At 41.6% G+C, this 13979-nt stretch overlaps 1 protein-coding gene across 1 annotated transcript in view; it reads right to left on the bottom strand.

The window, feature by feature from the left end:
• COL25A1 (collagen type XXV alpha 1 chain) overlaps positions 1-13979 on the bottom strand; it is a 315978-nt gene that overhangs the window by 64053 nt on the left and 237946 nt on the right. Inside the window, exons 18-20 of the mRNA XM_081020440.1 lie at positions 13263-13295; positions 12855-12890; positions 5066-5110 (exon numbers count right to left, since the gene is read on the bottom strand). Coding sequence (XP_080876566.1) covers positions 5066-5110; positions 12855-12890; positions 13263-13295 — 114 coding nt within the window. The remainder of the gene's footprint in view (positions 1-5065; positions 5111-12854; positions 12891-13262; positions 13296-13979) is intronic.

The raw sequence follows: 13979 nt of genomic DNA, 5'->3' as shown, positions 1-13979 counted from the left end.
ATATTCAAAAGTAAGTCCTATTGTGTTGAATGGGACTTACTCCCAGGAAAGACGGTACAGTATAGGATTGAAGCCCAACACACCCATCTTATGCATGTTTGTGCGGAAGTAAGTTCCACTATCTTCATTCCACAATTGGACTTATTCTCAAGTACCAGTAAGTATGCATGGGTTTGCTGCTTTAGTCGCTTAATTTAAATTAGTCCCTTAATTCAAGCACAATATTTTTATTTGTCCTAACTAGTATGAAATGTGAGATATTTGCTTACAAAATAATGAAAAATGACAAACAAATTTTGCACTGTAACTGTTGGCATTACTATGAAAAGAGACAGATGTCAATAACTCAGGCTTAATTATACAGTGAAAGAACAGGGAAGTGTCAACTTGCCCTCTAGGCTGACTTACAAATAAGTTACGTTGGTGTGAAAAACATTACCACTTTATGAAGGCAAAGACATTTCCTGAACAGCTGGAAACAAAAACTGTATTTGGATAAATTAGCATAGTGTGTAAGCATTGCAGAGAACATTAAATGGATCAATAAATTGCAAGTGAGAGCCAAGAACAAAAGGAGGGAGAGGTAAAGAATAGTAAATCATTTGTTTTACTGTCGTGAGATAGGTTGCGAAAAACAGAGCATGTTTAAACTCTGTTAAAAGGCACCAATGAAAATAGTTACCAGCTTATTATTTGGGAGGCAAATGATGAACAAATGATGAAAACACTGTTACAAGCCAGTCCAGCAATCTGACAACTCCAAACTCATTTCAATGGCCAGAAATAAAAAGTGATTTCATGATCAAACTTACTTTAATAAGCACACTTTAAGGCTCTTAAATCATCTTCAAAAATATTAATAGAATGCTTTGATTCTACAGAGTTCCTAGAAAACTTTCTCACACTACTGCAACATGCTCAGAATCACATCAGTATGCTGCTTCATGTTAATTCATCCTCAATAAACCGCCCCCTAGTTCTGTAACCACAATCGCTGCCATGAGTTTTACATGTCTAACATTTTGGCATGTGAAAGCCTATTAAATATATTTGTATAAACAAGAGGCTGATTACTTCCTTCTCCTCTTGTGTTACAGGAAATTTCCATCACTGCCAGGCCAAGAGTACTGCTAAAATGTCCCAGTCAGCTTTCATGTACCCTTTCTCAAGTCTCCATAACACACAGAGAGGCTCCAACTCCTTGTCACATAGAATAGAAAAATACTTCTGGCTAAACATCTTGATCTAGAATTAATTCCTATAAGCAGTCTTTTTTGAATGGTTTACCTGTGCAGATATAATCCCTAAAGAACCCCAGGAAAGCACCATTGTATAAGCCTTTTGCCAGCAGAATTCTGGCATCTATTAGCACTCGCATTAGCAACCATGCATGTGAATGTGTTTGTAGGCAAACTGTGCAGTGCCAGGACCAACTCTTTGGCTTTAAACATGATCAAATATTTGGAACGAAGCCCACATTGGTGAATGTTCCTGGATGTTAAGACACATCATCTCCTATTACTAATTTTATTTTATTTTTTATTTAAAAAACAAATGTTTTTAATTGATTGTCAAAAAGAACATAAAGACATAACCACGCCCCACCTCCAACAAATGCCTTCCCTCCCTTCTATTACCAATTTTCTGACATAGCTATAATTGCCACTTTTGAAATGATCCCAGAAACAAGCCCGTAGCCAGTTCTTGGCTAAATCTGAAGGGGGGGAATGTAAATGCAACCCCAACAGCTGACAATGCAAGTTGGCATATTGCCCTGCCACTGCCAACCCCATCTTGGGGAAGGGCTGTAGCTTAGTGACAGAGCACAGATTTTGCATGAAGAAAGCCTTAAATTTAATCCCTGGCATCTGCAGGTAAAGCTGGAAACAATCCCTGGAGAGTGACTGCTGGTCAGCAAATAGTAGCAAGTTAGGTGGAACAATTAATATACCCAATATAAGTCAGCTTACTATGTTCCTTGGCTCAGCAGAAGCATGGTGAGGAGGACTGTGGAGGAAACAGTATGCATGCACCTTGCAGCCCTTGCAGCCACCTTGCATGTGGAATTACGTATGTGCTAGAAGTGAGCTCAGTAACTTGCTCCCTTAGAATGAAGTTCCAGCATCCACGCTTGAAAGAAGAAAATTCTGCTGCTGTGACCTCTTCCAACACCAACCCAAAACCTGGCAATCAACCCCCCAAAAAACTAATCTAAGTCATTTTTTTCCCCTGATTAGCCAGCAATTCTGGATATACCAGAATTATATATACTGTTTTATTGATATGTCGTCAACATCAAGATTGACATCATACTCTCTTTTCTACATTTACCTACAATATTAGCTGAAACAGAGAATGGTTTGAATGTTTGCACAGGGCTAATATGACTCAAAAGAGCAGGAGTTCATGTCATTTCAAACAAACTGACAATCCAAATAAGACGCAATTTTAAAAGACAAGATGGAATTACATACAGAGCAAAGTACAGTATATTTAGCCATCACAGATTGCTGCCTTGATATCTGCCAGTTTGCCAAAACTATCACCAGCTTTTTCAACCAAAACATCACTAAAGAACTTCAACATAATAATCCATTTGGCTGCTTGAATAAAGTTACTCTGGCTCCCCTTACGACCCTCCTTTCAGGTTTATTCAAGAAAGAAATACAAAAACTTCAAAAGTTCTTTTACATAACTGTACCAAGAATACTCTACAAACATTGCTTCTTTTCAGATTTGTGTTGTCATCAACTACTCCACTGAGATAGCAAGAAGCAAATGGAATTCTACCCAGATTAGTGATGTTAATGGCGTGTGAAACAAAGTAAACAGGCAGTTCCATTTCAGCAAGGCATACAGATGCCTCTGCAATGCAGAGGCAAATGAAAACAAGAGACCCATTCTGGGTCCTTATGGAATCAGAAACCATAGGGGACTTCTTCTTAAATAGCCAAGAATACAGGAAACTGCATTTTGGTATTTTCTTAAAGTGGAGATGCATGCATTGTTGGGGGGGGACACCCACTTCCCCCCCAAGCTCTTAGATGCACCATGTTGAGGTTCCATGGAGCCAGTCTTCAGGGGGCTAACAGCTTCACCGCGTTCTCTCTGACAGCTGCGATAGCCATGTATGACTAGTTTTGGGTCCCAACTTTTTCCTAAACAAAGTCAATGCCTGCTTGGGGAAGAAAGCACTTAAGACTCTTGCATGTTCAAGATGGCATGCACCAAGCAGCTGTGGGGCAGGGCACTGTTGTTCCATACTGTTTTAAAAACTATTTGACTTTGTGTACTTCATGGTACATGTAAGGAAGGGGGAGCCAGTGCGATGCCCCATAGGAAGTGTAACCATAAATTAAGCTGCACCATCCCAATTTCAGTAAGCCACAAGTTGGAGGAAACAAGGTTCATCAAGAGGCCTGCGGAGAAAATGGCAGCCAAACATTTCCCAGATAATTTCTCTGTCTCAGCTGTTTAGCAGAACTCTAGTGCATCAAAATCCTCATATTTAAACATGATTTAATTTATATATCTCTGAAATAAAATGCACTTTGTATTTTGCAAGAATAGATAACCGCTGCTATTCTCCAATCACCCAATCTAAAATATTGTTAAATAATATAAAGAGTTATCCCCTATGCTTGTGTGGCGGGTTCAATTCGTAGATTTACATATCTGGCTGCCATTGCAAATCCATCTTCCCCCAACCCTAGACTGTTTTGGAATTCACACGGGTCAGCATCCTGTCCCATATGTGCCTTGGCTTGCTTAGTTCTGGAGTGCTGGCTGCTATTAAGAGACAGTCTTCATGTCTTGAATTTCAAGAGAAAGAGAGGCAATAATTTCTCTTTTCCAGAGTTCCCCCTGCCCACCAGCAATCGGTGTGTATATATTATATGCATACACAGAGTATCACTTCCTGCGATACTGGAATGCAGACAAAGCCAAAAGGCATTTTGCTTTGTATCACAATGCAAGGTTCAAGGAAGACTTGTTTAAAGGGGAGCATGGGATTTCACACTGGTGAGTCAATATTCTATATTTGAGCACACTGCCTGTTTCCTGAATGAAACTGTGGAGCACATTCTCACACCAGTAACATTTCTAACTATTCCAAAAAAGCAACAGCACAGGAGGCTTTATAACATATTGAATTTCTGGGTTTTTTCCTTCAATAACCAGCTGTCAGTGTAGGAAAGGCAGGGCCAACATGGTGCCCTCCAGATTTTCCTGAACTGTAATTCCCATCCCTGATCATTGGCCAACTAGCTTGGGCTGATGAGAGCTGTAGTGTGACAACATCACACATTGGAGGGCACCGCACTGGCTACTCTTGATGTACTGAAATAAAAATGGGAAAGGGAAAGAGGGGAATACATGAAGGGAATTTATTCCTATGATATCACAGTAAGAATATTCTTGCTGAATGTAATGAATTCATAAGATATGCTTCTGTGCTCATCAGACATTTATTTGCCCAACTCTCAAAGATTCTATGCACACTTATCTAGGAGTAAGCTCCATGGCAAATAATGGGCTAACTTCCATGCTAATCATGCACAATTGCATTCCAAATCTACAAAACTAAACAATTATCAAGAATGCATAATTGATTGTAACTGACAGCTATGTATCAAACGATACACTTGTCAAGTTTGCTTTCCTATTTGTGGTGGGCAGTGAAAACATGCTTTCCCTTCTCACCCTTCTGCCTCTGTTGCAACGTCTGTGTGTAAAATCCAGCTCTTGCAAACCATGATTGTATGGTTTGACATGCCACATAAAATATAGGAAATGACATTAGAGTCTGAGTCCATGTACATGACAGGATTTTATGCACGTGCCTTTTCGAATGTCAGTGGACCAGTCCTGTTAAAGTTAGCTCATTGACTATGTGAGATTACTGCTGTTGTTCGTTAATATATTTCATATTTATTGTAAGTCTCCATAATAACTTTTTAAAAAATGTATGTTTTATATATATCCAGTTGACATGTTAACACATGCTTCTCATATTCATTTAACAGGTTCAACTTCACTACATGGAGATCATCACTATATTTACCTTAATCCCAGGAAGTCCAGGAAGTCCAGGGAGCCCAGGCTCACCCTACAAAATAAAACAATATAGCATTGCAGGAGAATATTAAACCACATTTAGTAGCCAAAAGATAGCTACGTAGTCAAAATTAAATATATGGGGCAGGATTCAAATAACTAGTCCCACTAGCACAAACCCATGCTAGTGTAAGGGGTTCCCCTGCACTTCTCCTCCCCCCAGGTCCCCCAAAATTCACTCTGGGGAGAATCCAGAAAACCTCCAGAACAGCAAACGGGGAGGAAAGGGATATCATTCAATCTGACAAGCTAAATATGAACCCAACCACACTGTTTATGGAATGCTTTCCCCAGAGAGGCTCACCTGCTACCTTCATAACATATCTTTAGGCACTAGGCAAAAACGTTCCTACATAACCAGGCTTGTGCTGATTAAACAATCTATGGCCTTCTAAGCCATAAAGGAAGGCTAAGGCCTGCTCCAAGTTTCACCACAAGCTAGAGACCTGTGGGTCAAGCATCATCTGAACAGGCCCTCTATGATAGCATACTTCTACTGTGGCATTCATAGCAAAACAGTTGCTCATGGTCTAAACAATTGTCGTAAACGTCCTACTTGAAAGTGATTTCCTTCACATTCAAGAAACCAAATATTTTTAAACCCAAGGACTTTGGTGCAAAACTGAATGCAACAGGCAAGGCACATGGTTGCAGCATTGACAAAAGCCTTTGCCCAAGAAGGAGTTCCATATGTGCATGGAATCTACAATTAACTCTGCATGCCCATTAAAACTTCCCCCCAAAATGCAAGATGATGATTGCTTTAAAGCATCATGATTTACTTCAGTTGTAGATTAGGCTGGCATACTAGCTCAGATTAACACTACCCATCCATTTAATATTGCCAAGGGATAAATTATATTTTCCACAGCACTGACAAGTGACAACTTTGCTTGCATATGAACTCCAGTTATTAGCCATTGTTCTATTTATGTTAATATAATAACAGTGGTAAAGTTCTCTCCCCTCTAATGTTCTGCACAAGCTTATTGTGATTTATAGCTCATATTTTTAAGGTAGGCACTTGCTGATATGCTGAATATTGTCTGCTGTCAAACAGAGTTTCGAAGCAATGGATTAGGCATTAAACTAACAGGGCTCTGTTCTGTTGTGGATAAATTAAGAGCAAGGGAGAATGGTGAAAATTGCTGCCTAACAATATTCAAAGGCGGTTCCATGAGGTCACAGTTTTGATGAAGAGGCTGAGAAGTAGACAAGAAGCCCTTGATGTACATTTGTGCAGTAAACTGGCAGAGTGTGCACTGAACTGGCAGAAGTGCTTGTTTAGTAGGAAGTGCTGACAGGCAGCCCAGTCTAATGAACTGGTTTTAGCTGCAGCAGCATGAGTGGTGGTTGCTACCATTGCTCTTAAATCCAATTCTACTGATGACAAAAGAGACTAAACCGCCAAGGGCTAGAAAACCTTACAGGAAGTTGCCTTAGAGCTAGGATAAATGTGCGAGGCATGCCAAGGTGAAGGGCTCCTGAGTACAGGAGCACTAATGGCTGCATCTACAGTGGCAATGGAGATGGTGTTGTAGGATGCAAGACTTGAACACTGTAAAGATCAGAGCCTCATAGATTTAGCCTGTGGACTGAGGAAGCTATAGTCCTCCAAATGTTGCTTGACTATAACATCCATCAGCCAACCAGTTTCTACAAAACCATTAGTGCTCCTGTACTTTGTCCTTCACCTTGCTATGCAGGGACATTTCCCTCCTAGCTCTAATGCAACATCCAGTAAGACTTTCAAGTTCTTTGTCATGTTAAAATCAAATTTACATTCACAGTGAATGTATGCATTTTATTTGCTTCACAGATGTATGAAATGGAAAAAGCATTTTATGAATCACTTGTGATAATAAAAATAGGACAAAGGCCATCAAACACTGTCACTGCTCAGCTTCTAGCTGCTATTTTTAAGAGATCCAGGGCTGGTCTTAGAGGTCAGTGAAGATAGATGAAGGCAGGAATATGATGCAGCCAAAGTTTTTAAAATGCTGATCCTGGCATGTGTGCATGCAAAAGTGCCATTTGGGCTTACTTCAGGTAGCAACATGTATTTGGCTGGCACTGAAGAGACCTGTGCAAGTATCTCTGAAATGAATGGACCAGACACTGCATGATAGCAGTATCTGATGGATAGATCACTCTGCAACCATTTTACTCACCAGCATTTATCTAGCTTCTAAATTTCAGAATTTTATATATAGGAATTATACACACTGAAAATAAAGCAGCAAGCAGCACAGTACATCAATTCATTTCTACTTTAAGTGTCTTTAGTTCAGACATCATTTATGGTGGATCATAGATTTCATGGTGTCAGAGAGGTTCTCAGGATATGTTAGGCACCATCACAAACTTATCACTTAATGCTAATTGATAGCTTCTGCTGTACAGGTCTGAAGATGAAATTGCAAGTGCTTTAAGGCAGAGATATACTGGGAGGTCAGAATATGAGAGCTTGTATTATATCCAACTAAGATTTGTTGTGCAATGGAGTTTATGATGTGTTGAGCACCACTGGGAACCACAGACGAAAAGATATGTACCAGTAATAATAATAATAATAATAATAATAATAATAATAATAATTTTTATTTATATCCCGCCCTCCCCAGCCGAAGCCGGGCTCAGGGCGGCTAACAACAATAAAACAGTACAACAGTACAACACAACACTCTAAAATCATTCATTATAAAATTAATTCAAAACAAACCACTGGCAACCATTGGGCCAGAGCTCCTTGAAGACTGCCGAAGGAGGGAGTCAGGCTGTGCCCTGGCCAAAGGCCTGGTGGAACAGCTCTGTCTTGCAGGCCCTGCGGAAAGATGTCAAGTCCCGCAGGGCCCTAGTCTCTTGTGACAGAGTGTTCCACCAGATCGGAGCCACAGCCGAAAAAGCCCTGGCTCTAATTGAGGCCAGCCTAACTTCTCTGTGGCCTGGGACCTTCAAGATGTTTTTATTTGAAGATCGTAAGTTTCTCTGTGGGACATACCAGGAGAGGCGGTCCCGTAGGTACGAGGGTCCTAGGCCGTATAGGGCTTTAAAGGTTAAAACCAGCACCTTAAACCTGATCCTGTACTCCACCGGGAGCCAGTGCAGCTGGTATAGCACCGGGTGAATGTGATCTCGCAGAGAGGACCCCGTAAGGAGTCTCGCTGCAGCATTCTGCACCCGCTGGAGTTTCTGGATCAGTCTCAAGGGCAGCCCCACGTAGAGCGAGTTACAATAATCCAGTCTGGAGGTGACCGTCGCGTGGATCACAGTGGCTAGGTCAGGGCGAGAGAGGTAAGGAGCCAACTGCTTAGCTTGGCGGAGATGGAAAAATGCCGCCTTTGTTATAGCTGTACAGCTATACAGGAGAGCTCTAAGAATCCAACTAAAATAATACAGCAAAGCAATATTACTTTTCAGAATCAGGATTCTACCTATACGTATGTAAGATGATAACATTTACTTATATCCTCAAGAGTAGGTGAGAAATGTATTGCATTCAAAACATCACAGATTTTTCTGTCCTTGAATCAGATGAGACTTAATGGACTTTGTGACCCAAGTCCAATGGGAGCTCCACAACACTACAGCTGTGATGACTTTTGTTGCAAGGAATCTTGCGCGAGAGAAATCCCCAATGGATTGTGCCCTCTACATCTATTTATTTATGGTATCATGCATTTCCACCCAAAGCAATAATCTCATCAAATTCTACATTAATGTGGATTTCATGGCTATGGATTATTCATTGCAATCTCATCCATTTGGTCAATCATGAATGTAATGGAGCGAGAGCCACTTTAGTGACGCCACATTTCAGCAAAATATTCCCTGACTGATGAAAAGAGCAATAGAGAACATGATTCAAACATGGTTTAAAATATGCTGTAGTACATCCAATGCATTATAAACAATTTAATGGTTTTATTGATTAATTCATCTAAGATGCATTAACTAGCTTTTCCAATTAAAAGAGACTCTTATGAACAAAATAAATTTTCAGATCATAACAGTTTTAAACATAAATATCCATTGGTTGCAAATACTTTATGTACATATTTATCAACAAGATTTTTTAAAAATAAGCACTATTTTTTTGAGCCATTCTTTTAAAAATCCATGACTAGAATTCAAAAGAGGACAGTTAATTCTGGACACCCAAAGGGCATTAGCCTTGAGTTTCTCAAACAGCCATATGGAAAGCACTTTAGGCAACTTTCAAAAGGTGCTTGTGATATTGCCTGAGGGTCTGCTGCTCAAAGGGGGGAAAGCCCAAACATTCCACTGGACATGCTGAGACCTTTAAGCAAGTCTCTCCATATCCTGGCCTATAGACTTTGACAGACTATCTGCCCTGGGGTGCCATCCACCAAATGCAGCTTAACATCCTCCGTAAAGTTTAAGTAGTTTCTGCTGTTCCTCCCATATAATCGCTAGTAAAATGAATGAACCAAGCACCTAGCCAACATAGCACAAACTGTGTCATAAAAAGTGAAATGTTTAAAACATTTTACGGCCTGGTGTGCAATTTTTATATGATCTAGTTATCTTTTTTCAGGCAAGTAAGCATATTAGGAAATATATTTCCAGTGTGATACTGAAAACAGGAGAGAATAATGATGAGGGATGGTCCCAGGAGAGTTCATGTGCTTCACTGGGAACAGGGTAGCTGGGCATTCCATATTAGTTTAACAAACCCCTTATTTTTAAGGGAATATTTAATTGTATTTTTTTAAAAAAAAAAAATTATTAACCAACCAATCAAATCAAATCAACTCACATCACATAAATTCCGAATTACAAAGCCGAATTTTAATATTTTTTTTGGGGGGGGGGGACCCATATTTCAATTTCCGAAGGGGATTCCAATCATCTTCTTGCTGCTGCATTAATATCCACAAATCTGTCCAAATAATGTTCACAATTCTAACCAGTCCTCTCTTGCTGTTCTCACATCTCATCTTGTTCGTATATTTTTTCTTTTTTTCTTTATGATCTCTTCTGATAATCTCCTTAAGCAGGTAAATACCAGTTGTGATCCTGTGTGAATTTTCCGTTCTTCCAATCATCATGTCGAGATGGTTTCCATATATCATCACTTTCGTAAATAAAAGCTCTCTTTCCATCATCAGTCTCGTAAAACTGTCGCCTTCTTTAGTCCCTCTGAGGAGGCCACTCACAATATGAAAACAAATCTACTCCTCCTCTCAGACATAAGTCTTTCGACAGAGCTTGCCAAAATGGCGACGGTATTTTTTACTGCGTCATTCCAAAGCTCTTATACATTCCACAGTTTCCTTAAAACATGCTTTGGTTAGAAAATTATCTCCACACAGTCTTAAATCCTCAGCTCAAGTCGTTTAAACGGCATTTCTGACTTGTAACTTGTAGGGGGGGGGATTCTTGGTTAATCACATAGAGAAAAGAAAGGAAAGTTTTTCACCTCCCCCATCCAGTCCCGTTGCCGAACATACCGAGCCTTGGTGTGTCTTCTCATGATTTATTCCTGTTCCTCCGACCCGTCTTGTTTCTCAGAGATCTCTTCGGTTAGCAGTCTTTACTCCCCATTCATCATTGAAATATGTGCATTAGCTTCCTCCTAATTGTTTCTTTTGAAGTTGCTGCAGCTAGAGGCGTGAACCAGAGACAGCGTCCAGGAGCGCCGAAATCCACACAAGGGCTTTCTGCCTAGGGCCCCCACCCCCTCAAATTCGGGGGTGGTATAGGGCACAGCAGGCAAGGGCAGTCCCCCCCACACGCTTGGGGGAGCCGGGAGGCTGTTTACTCCCATCACAGCCTCTTAATTACCTCGTGTGGGTCGGAGAGATGTTATTGTCAGCCATCTTCCGATGTGCCCCTAGTGGCCCCACCTTGAATATTTCATTGTATTATTCAGGACAGGCCCTAGGCAGAGTGAGACAGATGGCTCAGGTGGCAGATTCTGCAGGAAAACTCTCAAGTGGTCAGTTCTGCGCTCCCTAAGCTAGTCTGCTGTCTTCCAGCTGTGGAGAACAGTGTCCCATCACCAGTGCTGAAGCAAGATTCATCTGCCAGCCTAGTTGGCTTTTGTATATGGATTGGGGATTGCATCTTCTTGTCCTTTGCATCAAGTAACAAAACATCTTGAGCTGACCCCTGCTCCTCTTGACTGATGAAAACTAGCAGGGAGGGGACAGCTGGCTGGGCCACGGAGGTGCTTCATACCTCCTTGCGAGAGGGGGTGGACCTTGCCTGCTTGAAGGAGGGAGTGGTAAAACCACTCATCAAGAAACACTCTCTGCTAATCTCCCATTATTGGGCAGGTTTCTTGAGCAGGTGGTCACAGACCAGAGCCAGACATTCTTGGAGGCAGGGGTGGAGGAAGGGGGGTGCTGTGGGGGCAGGGCGCCCCGAGTGTCACCACTGAAGGAGGTGACAAAATGCTGGGTGGCACTCACCACGGGGCCTGCAGCATACCCGAGCCATGTGCCTCTCCTGGGAGTAATGTGGTGGCTTGGGCGCCCACAGGCTCCGAACTGCCCCAAATGGTCCACCTGCTGCCTCCCCCCCAGCTGTGGGGCAGCTGAGTGGGAGAAGGCAGGCAGACTCCTCAGAGGCCCCTGGAAGAGTCTTGTCCCGGCTTGCCCTGCCCCTGGGCACAGGGCACATGTGCTACCCTAGGCGCCCAATCGGCTTGCTCCGCTACTACTTGGAGGAACCTGATTTTCTAGATCTATTTCAATTTGGGCTTATGCCTGGTTTTGGCACAGAAACTGCTTTGGTCACCCTGTTTGATGACTTCTGTCAGGAGAAAGATGGGGAAATATGTCCTTGTTAATTCTCCTCAGACTTTCCATGGCATTTTATGTGTGGAGTGCTGGCTATTGTTTTTGTTTTCTCTGTTATAATGGTATGTGTTTTTGTGTTTTTATATTGTAAATCTTTGGGTGAAGGGTGGTATAGAAATTTATGAAATTATAATAACAATAGTAATAATGGTGTGGTAGGGAGCTTAATAAATGAACATTAATTCATCTCACATTAATTCAGCAGACAGCATCCTAAAAAGCAGAGACATCACCTTGCCAACAAAGGTCCGTATAGTTAAAGCTATGGTTTTCCCAGTAGTGATGTATGGAAGTGAGAGCTGGACCATAAAGAAGGCGGATAGCCGAAAAATTGATGCTTTTGAATTATGGTGCTGGAGGAGACTTTTGAGAGTCCCATGGACTGCAAGAAGATCAAACCTATCCATTCTGAAGGAAATCAGCCCTCAGTGCTCACTGGAAGGGCAGATCGTGAAGCTGAGTCTCCAATACTTTGGCCACCTCATGAGAAGAGAAGACTCCCAGGAAAAGACCCTGATGTTGGGAAAGATGGAGGGCACAAGGAGAAGGGGACGACAGAGGACGAGATGGTTGGATAGTGTTCTCGAAGCTACCAGCATGAGTTTGACCAAACTGTGGGAGGGCCTGGCGTGCTCTGCTCCAGGGGGTCACGAAGAGTCGGACACGACTAAATGACTAAACAACAACAATTCATCTCACAGATTTAATACTGAGGGAAAGAATCATTTAAGTTTCCAGAATGGTGGCTGTGTTAAGTCTTTTGCAGCAAAAGCAACAAACAGTTTTGTGGCAACTTGAAGATATATTTTTTTTAACGGCATGAACTTTTGTGGACTATAGCACTTAATCAGATGCATGGAACATTATTATCAGTTGCAAGTATATAAGTGAATAACTTTGAAACATTACCTTTTGTCCTGGTCGACCTGATTCTCCGGGTTCTCCCTAAAACAAACACATGATAGAATGCAATAAAATGGGTGTAGGAGTGCCTCCAAGCTGGAAAGAAGGAAGGAAAATGCAGCAAAATTCATTTGGGCATTGAGCAGCAAAGCTATCAGAGAAAGGCTGTGATTTATACATTACAGTCGTACCTTGTTTTGTGACCGGGATCCATTCCGGAGCCCCGGCCACAAGCCGAAAAGGACGCAGGGCAATGCGCCTTGTCTGTGCATGCGTGAAGCATGATTTAGTGATTCTGCGCATGCGCAAGTGGCAAACCCGGAAGTAACCCATTCTGGTACTTCCGGGTTTGCTGCGGATGTTCACCGAAGTGGACGCTAGACGAGGTGGACGTTTGCGGAGGTATTACTGTACCTTAATTCCTGCAGCAGAAGATCCGGGGTCACCCTGAATAAAAAAAATCCAGAAATAATGATCAAATGTGGAAATTTAAGTGGAGATTAAACAGTTGTAGCAAACCAATATAATCATGAGATATTTTATGGGTCATGTTCACTCATAAACTATAGTTGAGAGTGAGTGTGATGTGGTTGTGAGAATAAAACCAGGAAGGCCCCATGAGCAAGAAATAAGAGGAGGAAACCACAGGTGCTTAGTATTTTTCAGATTAATCCTTCTTTAGGGAAAAAGTTCAAGGAGCAAATCTCAGCAAGGACATAAATCACTTACAATTGTAGCTCACCAGAGCTGTTAGAATGTCAGACTAGGTCTGTTGGTGGACAAATCCCCAGCCAACCAGCCAAATAGCTCATTGGGTGACCCTTTGGGCAGCCACTATCTCTCAGTCTCATCTACCTTACAGGGTTGTTGTGAAGAAAAAATTGGGTGGGGTGGGGGGACCATGTTTGCCACCTTGAAAGGTAAGGCATGCATACATAGACCATTGTAGGACCAAAGATGAACAGGTAATTGAAATGAACATTTCACATCTAAGAAAAAATGCTTCTTCATCTTTCCTGTTTTATATGACATTATTACAGATTCGTTTTCATGTTTCACAGCCAATTTAAACAGGTCTGGAAAAAAGGAATAGCATGTGAAGGTAGACTCTTCATGTTTTTTAAAAAAATA

The sequence above is a fragment of the Podarcis pityusensis genome (genome assembly GCF_964106645.2).
Source record: "Podarcis pityusensis genome assembly, chromosome: 9".
Lineage (NCBI taxonomy): Eukaryota > Metazoa > Chordata > Lepidosauria > Squamata > Lacertidae > Podarcis > Podarcis pityusensis.
The sequence above is the reverse complement of the archived record's forward strand: the minus strand, read 5'-3'. Positions and strand labels throughout refer to the sequence as shown.